At 41.5% G+C, this 26,697-nt stretch overlaps 1 protein-coding gene across 4 annotated transcripts in view; it reads left to right on the top strand.

The window, feature by feature from the left end:
• The first annotated feature begins 5,167 nt into the window (after positions 1-5,167).
• The window catches only part of mta1 (metastasis associated 1), a 41,884-nt gene continuing 20,354 nt past the window's right edge, over positions 5,168-26,697 (top strand). For all 4 annotated transcript variants that reach the window (XM_041953364.1, XM_041953365.1, XM_041953363.1 and 1 more), the window contains exons 1-3: positions 5,168-5,291; positions 15,938-16,005; positions 17,869-17,962. In XM_041953364.1, the coding sequence (XP_041809298.1) occupies positions 5,264-5,291; positions 15,938-16,005; positions 17,869-17,962 (190 nt within the window). In that variant the 5' untranslated portion in view covers positions 5,168-5,263. The remainder of the gene's footprint in view (positions 5,292-15,937; positions 16,006-17,868; positions 17,963-26,697) is intronic.

Genomic DNA, 26,697 nt, shown 5'->3' with positions numbered 1-26,697 from the left:
TGTAAACACAAGTGTAAACACTTGTTCTCAGTTCCTTCAGTATCAGTGCCTGAAGGTGCATCACATTCTAGGTTTTAATCAGCTACCGTGGAAGCTCAAGAGATCAGGTTTCCATCCAAACCAGGAACCTAACAAGGTGAAACATCTAATTAGCACACTAGAATGAAATCAGCTATTTCTGTGTTTGACAAACAAAAAAGCATCTTCTCTTGACAGGCACTCAGACAAGATCGAGAAGTGCAGTAATACACCCCTTGAGAGCCCTCTTTAGTGTTTTGTAAATAACAGTCTTCGACTTTAATGGGATGTGCACCTGCATTTTCCTGTCTGCTATATGTCAAATGAAGACCATAAAGCACTAAATGATACATGTATAATTTATTTCAATAATAGCACAACTCTAAAGCAAGACAGTGTAGCATCTAGTTGCATCTAGAATCTATTTGAAGTAGCACCTCCGTCTCCTGTGTTGATCATTCAGAGATGCTACTGGTGCACAGTATCTTTAAGGTTGTGCTGGATGTATCTGAGTTTTCTGTTGGTTTAAACATGAGGAAAAGTATGTATCACATGTATCAGTATGCATCTTGACATCAGCTGGTGCAGCTCTGATGGTCTCGACCAATAAGATTACAAGCATTCCTGCTGGAAAGAAATTCAATACATGACTTTCTGGTGCCATTTGCCATTCCAGTGATTCCTTTTTTATGTCTGAGTGTGGTGGGTTTTCCCCACACGGCACAGTCCTCTCACCAACTGCCAGTGCCTCTTCTCTCTGAAGATGGAGACACGCTTGGCGGTTCACCAGCTGTTTGACAAAAAAATGTGTTGCTCTCGTCTGGCGGCTCCTGGCATTTTGGCACATGATCTTGCGGTGGAGGGTGGACACTTAAAGGCAGGATTCCCTTGCAAGGAGAGGCCTGGGCGTCCAGAAAGGGTGTCTATTCGGGTGCCACATATTCAACTGTCTGCATCCACGTCTGGCGCTCAGTGTCATAGTTATTCCGCTTTCATTCTGTGAAGGTCACACTATCAATAACCCGCAAGTGCAATATGGTTAATCTCTTTGGATTAGGGCCAAAGTTTCTTGTGAGGCCTTCAAAGCATGGGGTGTTTCCAGCCAAGCCATGTCTGCAGTGAGAGACTGAAAGAGGACTTCCAGAAGCAACACACACATCCCACACTTGTAAACCAACAGTCTTGCACTCCTGCCTGAGAGACAACAATGAGGATGTAATGACAAAGTTTGATTTATGCTTGAGGTCTACATTCAGCATTTTTGTGTCATGCTGATGCGTCATCCCAGAATTCATGATCACTCATTTAAGTGTCATCCCCCTGTTAGGGATGGCTGGCCTTGTTTTTTTCCTCCCACTGCATCACTGTTTCGTTAAGGAGCAACTGAGGACAATAGAAAATGCTTTGTGAGTGATGACCCCTGCTGGTGATATCTGGTAAGTGCAATGTGGAACATCTTGTTTTCCAGTTAGGCATCAGCCCAAAGTAATTTTGATGGCTTCTTAATGGCCTTGGGGTGTAAATGTGTGTTTTACATGAGCTAAAGATTATGGATAGCATGAAATCCAAATATGCATGGCTGTAGAGCAGCTACCCCTTTCTATCAACTGCCCACTTTGTCAAAAGCAAGACAATAGCTCCCCCTGTAGTCTGATTTTATTAAACACAAGCTGTCCCAACCATGATTCCATGTGGGGTACTGTGTCTATTTAATTACTAATATTTTTAGCTGTGAAATCTGTCTGACAGATTCCCTACAGCAGACATTCCCAATTAAAAAAGGCAGCGCTGCTTTGTGCCAAAGCTTTCAGAGCTGTGAAAACATGGCAAGTCACTAATGAAGTCTGCAAAAGAGAACTGTCATGTTCAGATCGTGCATGCAGTGAAAAATTACACTTGTGCGACTTGACTACACCTTTTATGAGTATTTTCTTGAAAATGCAGTGTGGTAGTGATGCCTCTTCTTTGAGGATACTGTAGCTAAGAGCACGAGTACTGTTTATGTCACTATGCCTACAGTCAGAGCGTGTAAATGTATGGCCTCCCTAAGACTGTGGTGCAGCTTGAAAGGTTACTGTCATTAACCTGGCTGACAGAGACTCTGTGGGGTGTAGGCAGCACCCCGTCACAATGTTTAAGCATTCGACAGGCAACACTGTCACAGGTATTATTCCTTAATAAAAATGAGTGAATAGCCCCAGTGTTTTTCCATTGTTAATACAGACATAAACCTATGCGCAGTTAGGTGTAGAAGAGAGAGCGCTCTAACAATAGTCCTTTTATCGTTATACCTCCCATAGTGTCTCTGGATCCAAGCACAACCCCCAGTGAGAGAACAAATGAGGAAGCACAATCAAAGATATGGAATGGTTTCTGCCAGGAAATGGGCCTAATTGATTTCCTCTGTGTCTTTGTCTCTCCTGCACATTTATCTGCTACACGGAGGAAAGAAAGAGGACGGAAAGAAGGAGGAGAAAGTAGGAAGAAGAAAGAGAGGCCATCGGAGGTCATCCTCCGGGACTGCAACCAAGCCGAGGGGAGTTTCTGCAGACACTGTGTGTCTCGAGCCAATCCATCTCCACAGACTGAGATTCATAAGGGAGAACACCTGCGTTGCTCTGTACTGTATGGTGTTCTGCCTGCATGCTCGCCTGCCTGTCTTCCCGACTGCAGCAACATCTGGCAGAGGAGCAAGTGAACTCGAAAAGAACATCTGCACGGCAGCAAGCAGCCAAGTAAGCAAACAGTCCTAATGAAAGTAGTCCCAGCTTCCAAACACAGGGCTACATTGTTGATACTACACCTATTTTCCTTTAATTAATACCATGTTAAGTATTGGCACAGCTTTCTTCCCAGTTTATTGAGAGCATTACAACAGTTTAAAAGACAGCTGACTTGTGTCCATTGTTGTATGATATCACACACATTGTGCAGGGATATGCTGTGATATACTGCAATACTGTGCATAATAATTGCTCCAAAGGAAAGTCAGTTCGCAAGGTCAGCATATGGAATAAACCGCAATACTTTGAGCAGTGTTCTAAACAAAATGCAGCAACATTCAGTCAGATAATGGCTGAGTTTTATGCAGAAATGTTGCACATGACACCAAGCAGCATAAATATATACTGTCTAAAAAGATCCACTTGTTAATAATGCACTTGTATTTCTATAACACACATCAAAGCAGTTTTTAGTGTTGTTCTCACTGTCAAACAATGTCAAAATTCACTATATTTTAGTGCAAATGACAACAGTTGTACACCCCATACATAAACACGACACACAAAAACACACTATTTGTCTTTCATTCTGTTTCATAAGAGAGCCCCGGGACACGACATGGGATCCCTCCAATGCAATGCAGCACAGATCCACACTGAGACTGCACACTTGAGCAGGAGACTGTACTGTAAGTACTCACGATTGGCTTATAGCGGCCATGTGACTGCAGACTGTAGTCCCCTGTGTTAGAAAACAGTAATTGAGGCTTCCATATGGTATAGATCAGATGTAGCCTTCACCACAGCATTCCTCCAGCACATATTCTATGTCTTGCCCTACCATATGCTATACACTATCTTATAATATCTAAGTGGAGTAGTGGGGTATATGGATGTCAAACATGAAAAGTGTGCTGCTAGTCTCTGTTTCATCCCATTTTTCTATGGTAGAGTATGACAAACTACAAAATCCTGCCCATTTTGTGTTTGCTCACATGCATACAGGTCCATACATTTCAGTAGCTAGTTGGAATAAACTTGATAGTCCTACACCTCCCTGTGATGCTGTCAGAATCCTGTGTATCCCATAATATCATACAGTCAGTCAGTGGGCTACCCTCATTTCACATTGAGAACTATCTGCTTCACTGTCACAAAATATGAGCTAAATATTTGTGAATATGAACTATATAGAACACAGTATTAACAAATAAACTTGCACTGCAGCATGCAAATAATTTCCAAGCTTGATTAATAATGATCCAGTGGGAAACTAACAGCGGCCACACAATTGCATATGGACAAAAGCAGAAAAAAAAAACAAAAACAGAATTTGATTCAACCTCACAGACTGTCATCATGAGTAAAAAAGTTAATTCAACAGTAATCACAGCTTTGTGTCATTCAGATTCGGGTTCAGAAAAAAACTTTATCGATCCCCGCAGGGAAATTGCTTTGTTGCAGTACAAGTTGCTCAACACACAGTTACAAGTTACTATAAAGACAACAAACTGATTGTATGCTTGTATCATTGTATGCAAGACAAGATTATCCCACGCTTAACCTTATCCCTATGAACAATTACAAAACAATCAGCAAATACATGCAAGATTTAAAGGAAATGCCACTCTAACCATTAGACTATACACTATCTGTCTATCAACTGTTGCAGCAGTGAGGGATAAACCTATGGAATTAGTGACCATTCTTACATACATTAGTTAAAAGTACCTAAGCCTATTAACCCCAGGGGGCCCTCCCCTGGTGGTTTGGACCTCACTTGACATCCTTGAGCTATGGGATTTGGGATCACAGCATTGGCTGTAGGGATGGCACAGGGATGTGTAATTTTCTGGTACACCAAGTTCCAGGTATGTTTCTACAGCTATATAAAATAACACATTTCTACACGATGTGTCTTCTCAGCAAACTCCTCAAAGGTGTACAACTGGGGTGTCACCTGTAAACATCGCGATACTTTTATTGCGTTAACCTGACGACAACTTGTTCTAGCTGTTAAGCTAGTTTGTGTTAAATTGAGTCAGTTTAGGTAATGTCCACACAAAAACGAATATTGCTTTCCTCCAAGTATCATCAAAACTACCAATTACACGAGTATCGACGTTATTAACTCTGCTGGTATCATTACTTAGTGGCTGAATAAATCAAATAACCGTTGGTTTTGTATCAATCCGTGACGACACCGCGGCTAGTGCAAAGGCCATGGTGCAGCTAACGGTAACGGTTAATTTGAAAATGCTAGTAGCTAACGGTGACAAAATTAAAACTGGGGATGAAATCAGTAATTTGTTGCACTGCTTCTTCAAAATACTGCCGCCCAACTTCGGGTTTGGAAATAACGTGTACTGTCTCTTTAAGGTCGCTCGGCTAGTCTGTTTCGTATTGATCAATCCACCATTTTCCAACACACAGCGGCGGCAGTGCTAACACAGCTCCGGCAGCGCGAGAGAGAAGAGAGCCACCCCTCTACCTGGAGAGGAAGCCAGGGACCGGGGGCAGTCATGGCAGCGAACATGTACCGGGTTGGAGGTAAGGTGGAGGGGGGTAACATTGTAGAACCTTCCCGTAGTGTTTTTATGGCGGACTCGCCATGATTCTACGCGGGTCTTTTATGTATATACTGAGCGTGGTCCGTCTTTCCTTCCCTTCTATTATTTCCCTAAAGCTAAAGAGCCTTGTGCTTCACAGATGATGATGATGATGATGGTGACTGTGTGAAGAGGAGGATGGTGATGAAGAGTAGTGGTTCGCTTACTGAACCGTTGCTGGATTCCCTCGTTTCTTTTGTTTGTTGTAACTTAGGATATCCCAAACAACTACTTCAGTATGCCGCTGCACCTACCCTAACATGCATTGTGTTTCTATAACGTTATATTTAAGGTAACATGGCGAACATATTCTAAAAGTTTTGCGTGCCATTCAACTATTGCCCGGCCACTCTTTCATAACGATAACCAACATTATTAGTCATGGACTGACCTGCAGAAACCCCTTAACACTTGCTGGGAAGCAGCTTTTTTTTTTTTTTTTAACAGAGAAAAGTACAGAGAAAGGAGCTAGTAAAAAAAAAAAGTTAATGGCTACCTCTTAGCTACAAGAGCTGAGATGGAGAATTTGTAATATGAATATTATACATAACAAAACAAAAGTATTTTCACATGTTTTTTTTATTTTTTACCAAGGTTATTTTTTCTTAATTTGAACTGGCAACTCCAGTTGATACCTAATTAAGATTCCCATTTCCCCTCCCACTCTTTTTTTTTGCTAATGTTGCTCTGATTCATGTCCTGTAGGTACCGTGTACAGTACAACAGAAAAGAAAGGACAGGATAGGACAACAATCACATGCTTTACACGCAAAAAAAATCTTAGTGCTGCAGGATTTTGACTCAGCGTGACATTTTATTAGATCACTGGTAGCATGTTCTCTTCTAATGTCCCTGTCAAAAAGTGTGAGAACAGCCCCTTGAAGGTGTGCCATGGCTGGTATACTGCAGATGGCAGGTGTAACTATTCTGGGGACAGTTCCCTTATCCATCTCCATCAAGCAGATATTATCATTCATGCTTTAGATTGTAGCCCAGTGTTCTCCCTGTTCTGGTTGGGTTTTGTGTATGTTAAAGGGAGAGGGAGAGTAAGCACGAGTGGCTGCTTACATTCTGACGATATGTTTACATGTGATTGCTGACAATAGTCAAGTGCAACAGGAACGCTGTGACTCTCCTTGGCGTGGTACCTGCATCAAGAATAGCATGTAGTGAACGTCATAGCCCGCTTATTTAGTCAAATGAACGTGGCCTACCTGAATGAGAACAGGGATTATGTCCAGAGCAGGGCAGAGAGTTAACACTTCACCAGCCAGATGTTGCTGAATTTAGCACATCTCCTCACTGTGTCACCCTCTTCTGTTGAGATGCTTACCAGTCGAGCTTGTGTGTCTTGTCTGTAGAAAACTAACGTGCTTGCAAGACAGTAAAAAATGAGTGGCTCACAGTATTCCCCCCTCTGTCTCCCTACCTTGTAGCTCCAGCATGGTGTATTTTGGCCCTGATTGCATAGCACTCCGTGGTTTAAACTGAAATTAAATGAATCTAATTGAACTACTCACATTAACACCTAGACAGCTATCGATCTATATCCAAGAAGTCCTCTCTGTCCAAAGTCTCAGAATCATGAGTCAGTTCACAACTGGTCCTGGTCATAGCACAATAACTGCTATAACTGCTGTTGTTGATGGATGATGCTGTTAACTCACTTTCTAAAGACCAGCACTGTGTTGCACTCTTTTTATATCTGTCTGAAGCTTCTCATGCTGTTAATCACAGCATTTTGTTGAAGAGGTTCCTTTCTTTGGGTTTTGATATTTCTGCTAACAACTGGTTGAAATCACATCTCTCTGATGTGCAATTGTGGTCGCTGTTTGTTTCAAAAAAAGTTTTTAAATGGTTGATAAAGGTGTCCCAAATGGGTTAATATTTGTCCCAGTGCTATTTATTCTGAAGATAAATACCAATAATTTTCCAACTTGGCACTGTAATGTCCCTTTTTTGGGGACAGCACTACCGGAATGAGCTTCAACACATGTTGAAGTCAGAGACACTCATTCCTCTGAGAGCCATCAAAGCTTTACTACCGTATGTTTCTGATTGTTTTGATTAGTGTGGCTCTGTGTGCGAGTGTGATGTTATTCTGAGTCAATGAATTGTCTTGTTGTGACCTTTTGTATATCTAATTAGTTCTCAGGTCTGTCTTGCAAGAGAGATCTTGGTCTCAATGAGATTTCCTAAATATGTGAAACTAAACTAATACCATAAAGTTATTATTATAGTTGTATTAATCACACAATTAATGGTTCTCATTATAAACATTACAAGTAGGCCTAATTGTGTAATAACCTAAACTAATCTGAAATCACAAAGCATGGAAGTATAATTACTGAATAAACATACCATTAAATTGCTATTGCACAGTCACAATAATAATTTAGATCAAAAACAAGCACAATTTAGGCCAAAAATAAGCCTTGTAATTGACTGAACCTTCTCCTGAGACCATTTCAGGCCAACATCAAAAAAAAAGCAGAACCCTTCGAAAGATGGCTGCTGCTTTGCAAGACAATGCAGGATCGTCTTGGAAAAGCAAGGACTTCCCTTGTGAATGAACCGTGGACAAAAGCTGGCTCCATAGGCACTGATGTCTTTGTTTTTATCGTGCAGGCCACACGCCACTTTTCCTGTGCCTGCAGTGCTCCTTCCTAGTGCTTTCCCCCATACGCAGCAAAGTGTTGGTGACTAAGTATAGGCTATATCATAAATCTTACTATCTTAATGGTGGGAAGGGAAGAGAAACTAGTCCAGAATCTTTGTGCCCTGGCCACAGAAGTTAAAACCAGAGTCAATTCAGCAAAACTTGAAATTGTTTTGTTGAGAACTTGATCTCTATGTTTTAAAGGAGAGGTGCACATTTTTTTTCTATTTAAAAACCAGGGCTTCAGACTTAATTATTTTTCACCGCTGTCCCAGAACCATCAATGAAAAACAATTTTAACCATTCAAAGTGGAATGTAAACCGTCCTTAAATCCAAATGTTGAGTCTTTACTTTGTTTTATCATCTGTAATTGTTAGTTGTACCTTTAGAAGTTAACTTATATACAGAACTGGAGTAAATCTGTTTACTTTCATCTGTGACAGTTTGGTAAAATATAAACACTGATTTTAAGTGTCTGTAACATTAACTCCAAACGCAAAAGTTTTTCCTCCAAACTCTGCTCAGCTTAAATAATTCAGTACATTTATTTACTTTAAATTTGTGTTGTTGTCACATTAAAACTGCAGTTCACTGTTAAACACCAAAACATCACGAATAGACAACAATATGTGATTGTAAGTACAGTAACAGGAAGGAAGACATGGTCCGTCATAGAAATAGGGCATTCACGTTCTAAAGGACCAGTGTCTAGGATTTAGTGGCATCTAGTGGTGAGGTTGCAGATTGCAACCAACTGAATACTCCTCGCCTCACTGCCCCCTTTCCGAGCATGTAGGAGAATCTACGGTGGCTGCAAGCTCTTGAAAAACGAAGGGCGCTCTTTAAAGCCGCTTTTTGGTTTGTCCATTCTGGACCACTACAAAAACATTGCGGTGCAACATGGCGGACTCTGTGGATGAGGACCCGCTTTCTCTGTAGGTAACACGACTGTGTGTGTTTCTTCTTCTTCTTTTTTCTAGAGCCCTCTGCATTTGCTCCTCCGCCGCACTGCCGGTCTGCTTTCATTCAAATGAATGAAGGGGATGCATTTTTTCACACGGTGCTCAATTCCAGTCTACATTAGGTAGACAAATCAAGAGGTACCTTCCAAAGTTGAAGACTTTTTTGTTCATAATTTCCTCATTTTTCCACAAACGGTGTCTGCAGTGGAGGAACAGCAAGACAAAGAGGGAATTTTGTACTAAGGATGTGGTAACTTTGGAAGATACATATGAAGACTGCTCAAGCCTTATATTAGCTTCAGATACGTTTTCTCATGATTTTTTACATAGGATGAGGACTGTGGATTTTACTTATTACTTACATTGGAGGCACATAAGGAAGGAATGATTACAGCAAGCAAAATCTGTTTCAAACTTCATATGGGCAACTGACTATTGTTTCAAGAAGGGCTTGAAAACTTCCTTTACTGTCCTTTGAATACTTGCACCAGAGCAGTTGGACTGTGACAACTTTTGTACAGAATGTGCTGAATGTGTGTGATGTTTACTAACTTCAAAAGTGACAAACTTTGCTGTCAGCGCCCGCATTTCTTTTGGCTGGCGAGGATTTTCTCCTTGCTGCCAGTTATGATTCAGAACCTGCTTAAAGGTGTTGTAGTGTTTACTAATTTACAAACTGACTAACTTACAGTGCCCACACTTTGTTTGGCTGGTCATCGGTGTTAATTTCCCACGCTGGCAGTTGCCTCTCTTGCAAGTCTGGTGGGTGTACTCGCAGAGTCAAGATCTGAGGCGTGCTCGCTGCCATGCACCCCAATTCAGGATGGACTGCTGGAGAGATGCACGACAGCTATTAAACTCATTCAACAAAGTGTCTCCATCATTACACTTGTTCAGAGGCCAAACTGCACATACATACATACAACACACAGTATTTGCTACAAGCTATCGGCCCTTTGGTGATATGTCTCTGCTAAGCTATTTAGATTTTAAAACCTGGCTTTCTAAACTGCCCTAAAATAGTTGTTTAAGAGACAAGTGTTGTGTAGCATCTCAACACATTTGCTGATAAATCACATTTTAGTAAGAACAAGCCTTAGTGGGGGCTGCAACACAAGTGCAAGGCAGATGCACGATGGTAGTTAAGTTGGTGCCACAGTTTATAAGCTCGAAATACCTCCCAGCTTAAAAATCACTAAACAGATTAATTGTCATTTATGAAAAAGGCATATTTTTTGTTTAACTGTACATTCTAGTTTTCAATGTGGATTGTCTCCAAGGTCAGAAGAGATATTTACCTGTTGTGTGAAAATGGATGTCTTCAGCCAGGAATGACAAGCGGAACTGGTAGTTTAGACAGATGGATGCATAGTTGCGTTGGTCTCTCTTTAAACAGATGTGTGCAGCTGTGTCTAGGTTGATTATTCCAGTTAGACTGAAAGTGAGTGATATCAAAGTGTGAAAACGAGGTGTGAGATTGATTCAGAAGATTAAATTCCCTGCCATTACCATAGAAACCTCCATCCATACTATGACAGCCTGAGCCATAATCTCTTCCACCGTTGCTGCTCACGACAACAGACACACCTCTCAGTGTGAATGTGTGAGTAAGCATTGGATAGAGTGTAGGGTGTGGTGGGGGTTTGTGTGCATGGTCAAGCGTGGGTGGATGTTTCACGTTCTCCATTTACTGCTTCTCCATCTCCCTTTTTAGCTGTAGCCCAGCTTTTTTCATTATTGCTATTATGTTATTATTACTATTATATTGTCACCTTTAATGAAAGACGTCAGTCCATATGCATTCCTAGCACTTGGTGAGTTTGACTCTGCTAGTGATGCTTCCAGTGTGTGTCTGTGCCTGCTTGAACTGGGTCCACTCCCATTAGGCTTAACTGCTGGCATGCTGCATATTACGTGGCAGCAAGGGTGGGGAATACTGCTTAAATGGAGCGCCAGGGCAGGAACTGTCTTGATTCTCTTATCAGGTGATCACCAAATGCTGGCAGATTGTGTGGTTGATGCAGAGCTGCTTCTGTAGGATATATAGGATGTATAATACACTAAAGCACTGGTACCCGAGCTATTTTGCCTTGGTAACCCCTTATAGCAAAGCAATGGCAACTCACAAGCCGTTGCCACCACTTACAAGTAGTTTCAATTAAATAGTTTTTTGAGTCCTGAGGAGATAAAGGTCAGGAAGCAGAGATTGAAGAAATGAAAGAATTATATAATAATTATAATTCTGTGTAATAGAAATGTTTTGGTAATCATCTTGCGACCCTTTTTGGGGGCTCCTCACCATTTCACTAAGATGTAGTGTAAAAATGAAAATTTCAGCGTGACAATCATCAAAGTTTAAATTAGTTTTTAGACAACTTGTAAGTTGTTGACGTAGGCAGCGAAAGACTCCTTTCATTCTGATGCCAAACCAAACAAGACTCGCTTTTATGGCCTTCACTGTCTGTTGTGCTTTTTGTACATGTGTTGCTTTGTTTTTTAAAGTAGGCACAGGTGGTGGCATACTAGAGTTATGCCAGTCAGGCTTTTGAGAGCAACCTCTGTTAACGTTAATAATTCTCATCACCATGCAATGGACGATTTACAACTCAGATTATTAAAAATTAACAAATCAGAATATCATTGCAAACTAACCCAGCAGACAATGGATCAGTTTTACTATTGAAATGAAAGTGCGTAGTTTAGATGAAGCGTGGTTACAAAGCACTGAGTACTTTTTTTTGTGTGTGTGGTGGTGTGTTTTTTAATTAGTCCAGTTAATATACCTTTTTCATTGTCTCTCATTTCAGATTTTAGCTCCTATTTTAACTGTCTTACCAACTGATTCACCCACTTAACATTTCTGCGAGGATGTCTGATCCTCCAGACTGTCTCCATTCTCTCTTTTTGTCCATGTGTCTCTCTCCATCAGTTATCTCCCGTTTTCCCTCTCTCATCATTGCATCTGTCTGTCTGTCTGTCTGTCTGTCTGTCTGTCTGTCTGTCTGTCTGTCTGTCTGTCTGTCTCTGGCCTGGTTTGAATCAGCCCAGCAGACTTTCTCTTTTGGGGCTCGGTAACATGCCTCGATTGGCTCACAGAAAATCCAACTGCACTGTGACATCACAGGCGCCGGGGCCTGCCAATTGGCTGACTGTGGGAGAGGGGGATGGAGAGTGGTAGGTGGGGGGGTTATACGCGGATTGAGGCGGCGGGAGGGCTGATGGGAAACGGAGAGACTGAGTGACGCTGCTCAGTGCCTACAGGCCCTCTCTTTCTCTCTGTTGCTCTCATTTTGAGTTCCTCTCCGGCTCGCTCTCTATGAAGCTTCAGCTCTTCACATGGTGGAAACTCCAACACTCAAACAACCCACTCTTGACTGTCGCTTAACCATTTTCTTCCCGTTTTCGCTCTTTCCTTCTGGGGGCGACAGGAGGGGACACTCAAAGTAATTCTATTCTTGGCAACTCAAGTTCCCGAGCCAGGAAAAAGGAAGACGGCGAGCTGTGCCTAATATCCCACCTTCAAAGTCTAAATGCACTGGAAGAAATGTGGCGTCACCAACCCAAAAGTGTCTTGGTGTGTGGCGGCGATTTACACCCAACCCCACACCAAAACTCAATGTCAACATGTGGCTCTGCTTCAGTTTGAAATGGTCATGACGCATTTTGGCTCTCGATTAATGAATCCCTCAGAGCTGGCGAACATTGAAGACCGCAATTAAACGTCAACATTTCTCTCCGCGGTTTGTCATGTTCCTGTCCCTCTTTTTGAGCGTCAAAAAAACGTTTTGATCATGTCTCTTGAACGGTGACAAGTTTATTTACCTTTATGTGTTCAGGGAGTGTTTTCTTAATTAGCAGGCATGCTTGAATTTTTAACAGAGTATCCGGGTGCAGTACGTACATTCTCATTAGTGCTGAAGTGATGAGGCCATTAGTTGGTCAGTCAGTTTGTTGATTGATTGAAGATTGAAAGTCTTTCAGTTTGGGACTGTTTGTTGTTGAGAAGTTACCCTGAGCTCTGGGAACTTTCACTGGCATTTTTTCACTTTTGTTCCCACACTTTAGAGACTAAACAATGAGTCAAACTGAAGACATCACTTTAATCTGAAGCAAACATTTTCCAGACATCTCAGAGATTAAACAGCTAATCTAAAAATAGTTGACAGATTAAGTGATAATGGAAATGACTGTTAGCTGTAGCCCTAATTTACATATAGGAGAGCAGTGCAGCATGTTTCACAATTAGCCAGTGGGAGTTAAATTCAGGGCTTATTGGTTTTTATCTGCCATGTCTCTTCTTGAATGTTGGATTCATTTTTTTGACCTATAACAAAGAATACATAAAAATATATATTTTTTCATTTTCCAAGGTGATGTATTCAAGCCCAACAGTCTTTATCCATAAAGTATACAAAAAATCTCTCTCTATATAGAGTATGCCAAGGACACTATATTTCTTGGCAAAATTTATTTTTATACTCTTTATATGCCTTCTAATAGTTGATTTTTATTGTTTTATCTTTTGTCGTATATCTAGTCTGCTGCTGTAACAGGTGAATTTCCCCGGCATGGGATAAGTAAAGTCTTACCTTATCTTCAAATACTCAGTTTACTAGCATTTGAGGTGAGAAAAAGCAGAAAACCCTCACATTTGTGAAGCTGGAGGCTTCATGTGCCTGGTATTTTTGCTTGAAAGCTAATTAATTTTCTTGTGATTGATTAATTGATTATAATCAATAAATTGTCTCAGCTCTAATCAAGTTTGTTACTCAAGGGCACCTCGGCTGTGGTTTTTCACTGAACGGATAGAGTCTCACTCACTTTGTCAATCCACAGCTTCACAGCCAGTCTGGTGATCAGAACTAGTCACAAACCAGTTTCTCTGACCTCTGACCTCCAGCCGGCTTCCTCTGCTGTGTTTGAGAAAATGCGCAAGTCTGATATCTTGTCTTCATCTTCTGTCTCAGTGCCGCTCAATTTCAGGTCGGACTATTTGATATTCAGCAGCAGGACAAAGATGTCACAGTGGCAGTGGAGTCTAGTAACAAGCTGCTACAGGGTGAAGAGCAGACAGGCATGGTGTTACGATCTCTCCCCGTCTCGGAGCCATGTTGAGCAGTGAATATGTGTCTGTGGTTGCCAGAAGAAGCTGTTACAGGAATGACACTAAACATGCTGTCAGAACTACTACTGCTGCTTTCGTTAACCCATAAGAGGAAGTCTTGAATTTTCACGTCTTTTATACAGATTATCATCAGTGGTATTCAGTGCATACGAATTATGAGGAACCGTCCCATTGAATTTACCTTGTACTCTACCTACCCACTGTCAGCTTTTAGCCAGTTTAATGGAACATTTCTGCACAATGTTAAGCTCAAAGTATATATTTCCGAACATTTTGTGCATAATAGGTATAAAAGAGGTTAACTGGACTCTGTTGAGATCCAAGACTGTAAAAAAAGAGACCAGTGACCGAGACAAGTCTGAGGTGATTAAAGAAAAGTCTCAAGACTGGACTCTGAAACAATTATCTGGTTAATCAAGTCAGTTTTACCAACCATTCCGAAACTATTCCGAGTTTGTTGTTCTCTGTTTTATATCATTATAAATTTCATATCTTCATTTCTCTTCTTTCATATCAGCCACTGTGCGGCGCCCAGGGACCAACTCCAGGTCTACGCCAGTCCCTTGGTCAAGGGCGCTGACAGGACAATTAACCTAATATACATTTAGTTGATTAGTTGATCAATCATGATAATAGTCTGCAGATTTTTTTGATAATGAAAAAAATCATTAGTTGAGATTGATGCTAGTCTTTGCCAGTACTACAGCCATGTCCAAAACCCAATGATATTCAATTTATGATATTATTAAACAAGAAAATCAGCTCATTTTCACATTTGAGAAGCTGTAAACGAAGAATGTTTTGGAGTTTTGGTTCCTTTTCCAAATGTTTCAACACTATGTTCTTATTCAAGCGTGTTACAATGTCTATATTCTGAAGCGATCGATGCCAAAAAGTCAAAACAGACAAAACAGCAAAGTCTTTCTAGATACAAGATAATCGTTTTAACAGTTGTCAAGTGTTTGTTGGTGGATTTTTCCTTTAACTGTGGTTGTCATAGTAATGCACGATAGATTCGGATGTCAGTGCAGATCCTGGGAGTGCGAGCATGATGAGTGCATGCCTAAACCAGTTAGCGTCGGACACAGGAGGTGCAGGAAATAAAAGCAGGAGTCAGCGTGTATCGCGGGTATGCTGCTGGAATTTTGGGTGATCTCTGGCCTCGTCGGTCAAGAAGACGGGGGGCCTCCGGGAGTGTGGGGGGATGGGAGCGGGAGATTCAGGGTGAAGGGAGGATGGCTCCACCTCCAGGCAACCTTCCAAGTGTGGGGTATAATCTGACAGCACTCAGCCAAGACACATGCAGGGCTAAGACCAGGCACCCTACCAAGACTGGGGCCTGTGGGGACATCCTGGTGAGAGCTAAGCCTCCAATGGGCCTGGAACAGTGCCAGGAACCACATACACACAAACACACACACACACATGCACACTTGAATGCATAGTAAAGTCACACATGCGTGGTGAAGCTTGTGCAGTCTCTCATACACACCCACACAAATGCAGATGCACCGTGCATGCAAACAACAACACACATGGGGGGGATGAACGGAGCAATAAGACAAAGAAAGCATGAGGAAATACAAGGCTGCAGTCTGAATTGTGTGTGTGTGTGTGTGTGTGTGTGTGTGTGCGTGTGTGTGTGTGTGTGTGTGTGTTAGCTAGCACTAGCACTTTCTTGTTCACTAATTATGCTGTCATTGCGTCGTCCACCTGGAAATCACCTTGAATGTTTGGATGATCTCTCAGTGCTGACTGACATTTCTCTTTGCTCTTTTTCCCCTTTCACTTTCCATTCTCCTCTCCCTTTCTCTTCCTCTTCCTCGCTGTTCCTCTGCAGATTATGTGTATTTTGAGAACTCGTCCAGTAACCCACTGCTGATCAGGAGGATAGAGGAGTTGAACAAGGTGAGTGTGTGCCTGTCTGAGGTTGGATTCGTACCCTTGAATGCAACCCAGATCTGACAGATGTACATCAGAATTCATGCCTCACACATCACAACCCTGCAAACCCACTCTTCTTCAATCTGGTTTGACAGAGACTGATCAGATCAGTTTTATAAGTGACCAGTGTATGTAATTGTGAAATATCGGTCACTTTCTATTATGGTGTCAGAGAAAATATCAGTACTTCTAATACTAAATCATTGATGATGAGTAAGCTTTGCTAATTGTTGATATGCCACTAGCAATACTACTACTACTACTACTAATAATAATAGTTATTATTGTGGTAATATTGCAATTAAACATGTGTGACATATGTGGTTCAAATGCTATATATCTTTATTGCACCAAAAGCAGAAGACAGTATTTTATTAAATATGATGATAATGATGTCTGGCAAATCCCAGTTTGCCATCTCGAACATTGTTCAGTGAAGAGAAGTCGAAAAAGAGGCCCGTCTCTGTAGAGTAGATACAGGTGCCCGCTGTCTGTCCCCTGTCCCAGGCCTCTGCTGGATAATATGGAGGCTGTTTAATGTGATTGACACAGAGCTCAGAGTGAGCCTTCTATTCTGCCTGTCACTGTCAGTGTCTGTGCTCCTCAGGGATCTCTGGGCGTCTCCTCCATGAGGTTGGAGATACACATCTAGAAAGTATAAAGAGTGTAGGGGAAAATCTTGCAAACCAGCTGCTTAAAACTACTGAAAACACAGACAATGAAGAATTTGGCTGAACTGCTAGGCTGAAAGCCTTTTTACAGAATTCCAGTAATTAAGTGTGCAAACCAATTTCTTTTACTTAGTGGCACAAATTTTAGGATTAAAAATTTGAAAGAATGGACAAATGATTTTATTCAAAGGAGAACAACGTCAATATGACCCTGCAGATTCTTTCCTTGATTGCTCTTTTGGTCCAAGTGGGAGAAAATAGTGAAAATTGCACAGTTATGTCCAACCAACACATCAAGACTACATAGTTTAAGTTTTCTATCTATCGTATAAGACAAAGAAGAGCTGGAAATCATTACAATGGAGAAGGTGTAGTTTTCTATCAGAAACCATCATCAATGATGATGAAGGAAATTATGTTTGTTGCTGCACAGCATTTGTCAAACATGCATATGTGGGAGATTGGATTTACATTTTTTCATGATTGGTAAAAGTAGAAATTGTGCAGTGCTTAAGTGCTGCAGAATGTAAAGGAATAGGAATGCTTATTCTCCATCTCTCCATCCATCTTTTCCTCACATTACATCTCACTATTTGGATTCATGAGAGAGTCCCTAATCCAATATGCTTGGCCTATAATAAGATACAAATGTGTTTGTCAATGATGTAACACTATAGAGTATCACAGCTTATCAATATGGCAGTCTGTACTCTATTATTACATTTTTTTTAATGTGTAGGGAGTAAGAGAAGAGGTAATAGCAACTAATCAATTTCTAAATGAGCCTCATTGCTTTGTAGACCTGTAGTGGTAGTTCTCTTTTTTCAGGTACCTTTCAATAAAACATTGTCATGCAACTCTTGATGTTAAAACAATGCCAAAACAACATACCAGTGTACTATTACTAGGAATCTGAATACTTGGAAATACTAGGAATGCGAATACTAGGACTGTACAGACAACCCCCAACACACCACGCTGTCCTGTTAACACTTATTGTGATTTTTGGAGCATTGCTGTAGTCTCACACTGCGTTTTCAGCCATCGTTAAGAACTAGCCTCGTCTATGGGTCTTTCATCTGTGTGTGCGTGTGTGGGTGCTCTGTGTGCGGCACCACTTGTTGCCGTGGTAACGCCGATTGTCTCTGGTTTGCAGACAGCCAATGGGAACGTGGAGGCCAAAGTGGTGTGTTTTTACCGGCGCAGGGACATCTCCAGCACACTCATCGCCCTGGCAGACAAACATGCAAGTGAGTGACCGACCATAACCCAGCCAGCAAACGCCAGGCATCAAAAACACGGCAACCAGGATTTAAAACTGCTCTTTTTGGCAACCTTCTGCAGTTCTTTTCCACTGCAAAGTTGTAGTTCCTTCATATCCAATTGAACTAGATTTCCCTGAACTGGAAAATACTACTCTATTTGTTATTTGGCTTGATTTTAAGGCTTGTTTGCGCACCACATTTTTTATCAAGGGACAATACAAGATTGAATTGAGTTTGTGCACTGTTGCTGAGCTGTGAAACGGCCCAGACTGCAGCCCCTCTTTTGATAGGCCTGATTGCAGACAGCATTCGATCTGTTAGGTCTATCAATATGACGACACCTGTGTGCATACGTGTGTGTGTGTGTGTGTGTGTGTGTGTGTGCGTATGCATGCATACATATGTTCCTTTGCAGTCTAAGTGTGGGTGTGTAGCATGTACTTGAACATAGCGCTGTTTGAGTGTGGTGCATGTTCTGCTGTATCTGGATCAGCTGGAAGACTTCGAATGTTTTGAGTGTTGCCATGCTTTTTGGAGAACTAGATATTCAAACGATGAGTTACAAAATGATGATGGGAAAAAAAGAAGGGAGGTAACACTTCATGTAAAAGTACAGATGTTCACCGTTAACTCGTTACTCATTAGCATGCATATTTGTAGCACATTGGCTCTTAATCATCACCCATCATAAACCACTTAATGCTTTATTATGCATGCCCATATTCTACAACTACTAGGCCCTTAATTTACCTTGAGATTCCACTGGGCATGCCTGTGTCATGGCTTTTGTTCCATCCTCTACACGGCTTTTGGAGATTTTGTTCGCTTGCTTTAGCTGATTTTTTTCTTTATATTTGCGCTTCTACCATGGATAAGTAGGCTACACAGTTAAATTACTTCTTTTTGTGTTTTAGTTGTGTTAAATATTGATAAACAATCAGGAGTCTGCACAGGGAGTTTGAGTTTGAGTTTGAAAATTGACTGAATTCTCAATGCCGTTCCTGTGTCCGACTTCCTGTCCATCTCAGTCTGTTCCGTGCAACTTGACGTGGTGTCTGTCAAAAATAGGCTAAGCGCCTATTCTCTGCGGAGCAGAGAGCCACTTCTCTGGCGCCTGTGAAACGCGCTGCAGCACTTCTGGTGAAATCACAAGCATCATCAAGAATGGGCGCGACCAGCTCTGGCGGCCATGTCGCAGCCAGAGCGCAACACAGCCATGCTTGGTGGAATTTAGGCTCAAGGGTTTTCCCTCAATAATCTCCTAATTATTGCTTATTGATAATAAGTAAGGCAGTTGCTGTAAATGAATTTTGATCTTAATAACCTTATCATAACACTTAATAACCTAGTCCCCAGAATAAGGCATTAATAAGTGCTTTTAATTACTAATTCTGAGCCAATATGCTGCTAATAATCATGCTAATAAGCAGCTAGTTAGTGGTGAATGTGTTCCACTTAATATAAAGTGTGACCAGAAAGGGCGATACGGGTGAGATGGTCAGTTAAAGTTCTTCAATTGTAAAAGAGTCACTTCTCAATATCACCTCTTTTGACTGTATAAAACGTGTCTTTATTGACTCTGTATGAAGCCACTGACTTCTCCAATCTCATCATCTGATACCTGTCTGCTCATGTGCTGCAGTGGTTTGTTAGGTGGCTAGACGTAAACCCTGTCTGCAAGCCAACTTAGAGCCATAGAGGAGGATATAGATTTCAAAATATATTTATGTCATTTACTGTCACTGGAAATAAGACCGGACTGTGGGCAGCATCCCATCTTCAGTATAATCTTAGTGGGAAAATACCACCACCCACTACACACATGCTGGCAGATTTAAGCTGTGGTTAGTCATCCTTACCATCACATTTTCAATTTCTTTTTTACTTATCTTGAAATGCAAAATGGGAGGGGAGGAGAACAAAAATAACTCTTGAGTGAGCCTTTTGTGATACTCATGATGAGTGCGCATGTAGGAGTAAAAATCGAACTTCTTATGCGAGGATTTAGGCATTCGGACCACTTGCAGATTTTACACTTGCTGTTAGGAAAAACGTGACTCAGTTCAAGACTGAATGATTGTTGCAAACTAAAGATTATGATTATATATTTCAGTAGTCAGATTTATGTTATTTAATCAAACATGAAATTATCTTTTGTAAACATACATATGAACACAATGTTTAGCAGAATTAAAGGCCAGGATTTTCTTGAAACTAAGTCGTTCATACTAAGTGGAGTCTGACCACGTCTGAAGGCAGAAGTGTTTGTAGCTGTTCTCAATGGCCGCACTTTGAGGTGGAGCGAAGATAATTGTGCTCATAGAGAAGCTCGAGATGCAAATGTATCGTACAAATGTGGGTGACAGCGCTCAATTTGGGTCTTTCATCTTTATGGTGCACTCAGTTGTTTACACAAAAAAGGGGCAGGATAGCTGTGTGGAGAATTAAAAAAGAGAGCTTGAAAGAGGAGTTTAAACCCTACATTACATTTTTATTACACACCAGGCCAGTAGCTGCTTGAAGTGGGAATGCTTTTCGGACTGTCTGTTTTGGAAAATTGGAAAAATTGATGCAGCCCTTGCCGATTTTGATGTTGATAAGGACATGGGGGTAGGAGATTTCATACGCACTTCATATTAAGGAAACTGACGCCTTATCTTTGACAGGCTACACAATCCAATACGACTCTGTGACTTCTCTACTTTGTTACACGGTGAGTTTTAATACCACACATGCAAGTTACAACTCCCGCAAATTCGCAAAAGCTGTGACCTCTTATGGGCATGCATCCACATGTTCGTTCATTCACACGCACACAACCTCACATGCACTTGACCTCCATGGCAAATGTGTCATAGAGGGAAAGCTGCAGTTGCTATAAGGTGGGCATTGCTTCGTGGACAGACGAACGGATAGATTTTTGTGGACCTACTGGGCATGCTGATACAGCATGCATCATGGGAAGGGGCCTGGGTGCTGCGCATTGATCATTGTCTTCGTTTTGAGGAAAAAAAAACTGTAGAGTAGAAACACTGGCATCCTGTAGTCCAGGCTTGAAAAACCAACCACTAGACTTTTTACTGGGTGTGGCAGGCTTAATGTTGGCTCTTGGGGTGTGAATGCGTGTGCGTGTGTGCATGTGCGTGTGTTTTTGTGTATGCGTGTGTGTCTGTGTTTTTGTGTGTGTGTGTGTATGTGCGTGCGCCTGTGTGTGTATGTGTGTGTCTGTGTGTGTGTGTGTGTTAGAGGCCTGGGGGTGTATCCGTGGCAGGAGGGGATTGTTTGTTCTGTTGGACCACACAGCATCAGTTTGTCAGTGTGTGTGTCCCTTTTAAGAAAGTCTGTGATTATTTTTGAGCAGCGTTTGTGAGCGTTCAAACATTTGAATGCTGCTCTTTTCTGCACAGTGCTTTTTTAAATAGGATTTTCTGGCATTCCGCTGAAGATGTACACCTTCTGTGTGTCTACTCAAAGAACCATATTCTCAAGAAAACAGATTTTTTTTAATTTAAATGTATGTATTATATTTTATTTTTTTGTTGCGTGGTGAACTTTAAGTATGTAAGTAACAATCAAGGTTTTGTTGCATTTGTGGTTGAACAAACCCAAGCATCATATGATAGTATTGGCACACTGATAGAGTAGTGTTTGTATAGACTGTTCCTACGCCTCTTGGTTTTGGCTGTGCTTTACCAGCTGCAGTTTGGGTAAGGGGCTTCCAGACATTTGCAATATGTAAAAAATGCATGGTGGGAATGAGTGTGCACCGCATGGGTGTGGGCTGTATCCTGTCTGCATTTCTGTAGCTGCAGCCTCACTGCATGTGCCTTTCTCTTTATGTGTGTGTGTGTGTGTGTGTGTTCATGTGTTCTTATGCATGATGGACTTGAGTTTTTAGCTCTGGGCCCTTTCACTGGAATTGCTAAAGGGGAACATTTAATTCAGTTTCGTTCTGGACTAGTGGAGAATGGCAGTTGAGTGTATGTGTGTACGTGTGTGCGTATGAGCCTGTGTGTCTTAATGTGTGTCTGCTGTGAGTCATTGATCAAATATTTTGCTTGCAGAGATCCGGAGCACTCCCTCAATGGGGCCTCCAACTCCGGCATTAGCCCCTCCCCTGTCAGCGAAGCGGCCTCCTGAGTGGTCAGCCTCTGTGGCGGACTTGGCATTTTACCTCCCTGGCCCCTCCCTTCAGACGTTTGAATTTGCCATGACTCAAACCTTTTTCTATGTTGGAGATGTGGCTCCTAGCTTCCCTAAACAATAGACAACAATGTTTCCAGTGATCTGATGCACAAAAGTAGAAGCAGTGCGAATGGAGTTAAGCCTGTCGTGAGCTAAGTGCTGTATTTTGTGGCTACTAGTTTCTTTTTGCTTGGGCCCCAAAGTGGGTCATATACGTATGTCACATATCTTTTTTTGGATGCTTTTATTAGAGTTGTATAAGCAAATTCATTCGCAGGATGGTCTCTCATCCTGCGTGTAGTAGTGCCATGTGGGACCACTTTAGCTTCACAATCACAACCACTCTATTTTTGGCTAGAGTGATGATATGTTATAATGTGACTGGGTCCTACAGTGAGGATGAATTTCTCATTTGCATCCCCGCCTGCAGAGCTTTGTGAACTGCTGGCCTTATCTGCTGTAATGATTACAAAGTGAGGACAAGACCCTTGCCTTGTGCTGATACAGTTGTTGCTCTTGTTAGAGAGCACACAGAGGTTTTGTATTGTCGCAGCAGTAAGCAGCTTATTAATTTGATTGTTTGAATATATAAACTTGTAATTACTTGTACTGTTTGTTAGGGAAGAAAAGGGGAAATCATGCTTAAAAACACCTTTGTTCACTATTTTGTTGTTTGTAAAACAAAAGGAAATTTAGCTAATGCTGCATGCAGAGTGTTTGCATCATGTGCAAAAAATACAGTTTTGGGGATGTGTTGACTTTTCTGCTGTCAAACTAAACTTTTGTTTTAGCGACTTGCCAGCTTGCATATGTTTTCGAAAAGGCTTAAATGCACACCAGGAACCAGGCTAGTGGGAGCAATTAGGTCTGGAAAACAGAGGACATGTTTAGATGCACTGCGACAGCCTGATTACTGTGAAACCCATGTTTGAATACAGCTGGCTGCTAATCAGATTTCTCCCTCACCTTCTACCACATTGTTGAACCAAGCCTTGCACTGCCATATATTAAGTATATTAGCAACATGCATGGGTCTTTGTCATTCACTTGCACTCTTGTAAAACCTCTTTTAGAAACCAAAACCAGGTTGCAAGTTAAGCATATACACAGCCTAAATCCTTACCCCAATTACAGACTTTTTATTTCTTATTTACACCACACTGAAGAAATTTGACTCTGGTTACTTAAAGGGGAATCCCAGCGATTTTTACGCACCAAAATCAGTTCACACATGCCATGAGAAGAACTAGCGAGCATGTGAAAACAGCTGTATGAGGCTTTCTGTTTCCCTGGAGGAAGCTTTGTTATGTCTGGGGAAATATCCCTTGTGATGTCAACAAAGTTATCTCATTCTGGGATTGGAGTGTGGAGTTTGAACGACGTTTGTTGTACCAGCATTTACCAGCCTGACGCATTTCAGTTGCACCATGGGATGTATAGGATCCAGCATTACCTCTCTGCTGCATCGAAAAATCTGCAATATTAAATCTTTTATAGTGCATGTAAACATGCCAATTGACATAAGTGAGTGTAATAATCAGGAGGAGAGTCTAATGTTCAGGAGAAACACTGCGCACTAATTCAAATTCTCACATGAGCCTCATAAACCCGAACAGTGAGATTCTGACAATGCAGAAACACTTAACTGTTTCTATAAGTGGTAAAATTCCCAGGTCTGTTTACACGAGAAAGGCCACTCTACTTAGCGTCACTCTCTTGTTGTACTGTTCAAGTTACACATTCATTATAGCGCTACACCTCGAGGGATTAAATGTTGTCAGCTTCTTGACTTGAAGTGGCGTTGTAAACATAATACAACAGACTCTGCAGCACTACATTGTGTTGCTCTGCTGTTTTGTTTTCTACAGACTATGCTGCTCTTCTTCTTCGTCTTGGTTGGAATGTGTCGTGAATGAAAAATGTCCACAATGCGGTTGTGTAAGGTGGTTTGAACACGCGTCGTCTGGTATGCCTTCGCCTACAGATCTGAGGACACCATCTGAATCATTTAATATGGGAGTCAGAGCAGCACTTCATTGACAAAGCCGTTACCTCAGTATTGATTTTGTGGTGATGTTTTGGGTATGACTATTAGTATTTTCAAACATTTGATTTTGTTTGTCGTGGTGGATAATTTATTCACTGAGAGGAAAAAGGTGTTACAGGACAGTCATGTCACAATATTACCACAACCGAGCTGCCAGATTATATCTTCTCACATCACAGTATTGATTTCATATTGATTAATCTCCGCGCTTTAGCAGGAATTGTGAGTAAATAGTTATGTTCCTTCTGACCGATGATTTTTGAGCAGAAGAGTCTGAGGCTTCTTCTGTCGCGAGTCCTCCCACCACCACTTCCAACACACACTGTATCATAGAGGTGCAGTCAGTTTGTTAAGGTAATAACAGTCTGCTGTGCTCTCCTCACCTCCTCTTCTCACCCTCGGGCCTGCTCTTTCCTCTCTTTTCCCTCCCCTCGTGGTCTCTCGGTCTGGTAAGGCGACCCATTCATCAATAATTGATAATTGGCTGGGACAGGTGAGATGGAGAGGCAATTTGTAGAGAGTATGGTGTGGGTGCACTGCCAGGAGATTGGCTCAGAGGAGGAGAGGAGAAGGGCCGAGGTTGGGGAGTTGAGTTGCTACTCGAGGACGCGCAGCCAGGGGCCAGTTGGAAGGACCAGCCAACTGATGCAGCACTACATAATCCTGTGTGTGTGTGTGTGTGTGTGTGTGTGTGTGTGTGTGTGTGTGTGTGTGTGTGTGTTCATGGATATGTGCATACAGAAGCAGAGTAACACGTATTCAAGCACTCAGGCCCACTCAACCCAAAAACACTGATCACATTTTCGCCTCAAAGGGCTTTGCAGTCTATACAAGATACTGTACTGTCTATTCTTTACACACACACACACACACACACACACACACACACACACACACACACACAAAGAACTATCTGGAAAATAAGAGAAAGAGAGAGAGAAATGCAATAGATGTCGTGTAGACAGAGTAGAACGACAAAAAACAAACTAAAACAATGTTTAAGTTTTAAGCCTCCTAAAGAACAGTTTTGCCTCATTTTTCATCGGAAGCTAAAAGCTAATTTCTCCAAGAAAGACATCACAGGAGGTGGTGGACTGAATCGCTGCTCTTTTCCTGTATCTTTCTGAAAATAATTAGCTCAGCGGGTGACCAACCAATCAATTGATTGATCACATCATGCTTTCATTCATTCATTCATGAATGAACATGAACTCTTCTGAAGCAGTTAGCTAATGAATCGATCAGTCGATCCGCAGAATAATAATTTATGTAAAGCAGTTTAAATAATCTGCTTAAGCATCTGTCATTTATTAAGCAAAAGTGCCAAACATTTGCTCATTCCAGCTTCTCGTGTTAGGATTTGCTGCTTTTCTTTTGTATTTTATCATTATAAATTGAATATATTTGGATGGGGACTTGTAATGGGCATTTTTGACTATCATGTGACATTTTATAGACGTGATTAGTTGAGGCAACAATCATCAGATGCATCAACGGTGAAGATAATCATGAGTTGCAGCCCTACTTCGGAGATTGTACGAGTCGGGAGAAGTAGAGACAAACAGCCCAGTCAGTCACAGTCAGGTGCTGATGTGTGAGAAACAGCGGGCAGCGTTTAGCACCACAGTTGACTAATTTTCCCGGGGGAAACACTAATTGTTTATGATCTATGAATTTAAGATTTGAAGTGTTTGCCCTACAATTGTACATGTGCCTGGTTGCCATCAGTTTTTGTGCAGCTCTGTTCAAAAACAGACACATACTGCTTCTTTTGCCTCTTCCCGGAAAAAAAATCTTAAATCCTTTATTCTTTTAATGCATTTCCTGCATAACTTAGGCTGCTGCCATTCGTTTTTTTTAAAGTTTATTTTCATTCCAACTGATGTGCTGTCAGAAGTACAGAAAAATGCACACATCCTTTTTTGGGGGGCAGTTTGCAGTATCTTGCAGTCTTTGCATGCAGCATGACCACTTCTCCTTCACAGGAAAAGCCAGTCTAGCCAATAATTAATACACTCCTCTTATAATTTAAATTTGATTCAGTTTTGCAGTGTTATAGATTTTTATGCTAATGCAGCGCCTCCGAGGGGAAACACTGCCAGCAGTTTTGAGCTCATTATGAGTCGCCTGGCTGGATAACTAGTGGAACATCAGAACAGTAAATACTGAAAATGTAAAGTAAATGTAAAACACATGTACATGTGCACAATGTAATAATTAGATACCCGCAAAACACATGTTTTCATGTAAGGCACACACAGTATACCTGATGCATCTCGAACGCGCGCTTTGTCTCCACACTCCGGCAACTTCCTACCTTATTTCCTCTTCTATTTAATCATGTGTTGTTTTTTTTTCTTTTTCCTTTTATGAATAATCTCCGTCCATATTTTGTTGCTTTTACATGGCAGAAGATGGAGTGAGGCTCACGCTGCGAGCATGTGTGTGTGATGGTGCGTCTGCTGAGTGCTGGGCAGAGTGAGGGAGT

This window comes from Chelmon rostratus, chromosome 15 (genome assembly GCF_017976325.1).
Source record: "Chelmon rostratus isolate fCheRos1 chromosome 15, fCheRos1.pri, whole genome shotgun sequence".
In the NCBI taxonomy this organism is placed as follows: domain Eukaryota; kingdom Metazoa; phylum Chordata; class Actinopteri; order Chaetodontiformes; family Chaetodontidae; genus Chelmon; species Chelmon rostratus.
Note: the sequence above shows the minus strand (reverse complement) of the source record. Positions and strands in the feature narration are given on the sequence as shown.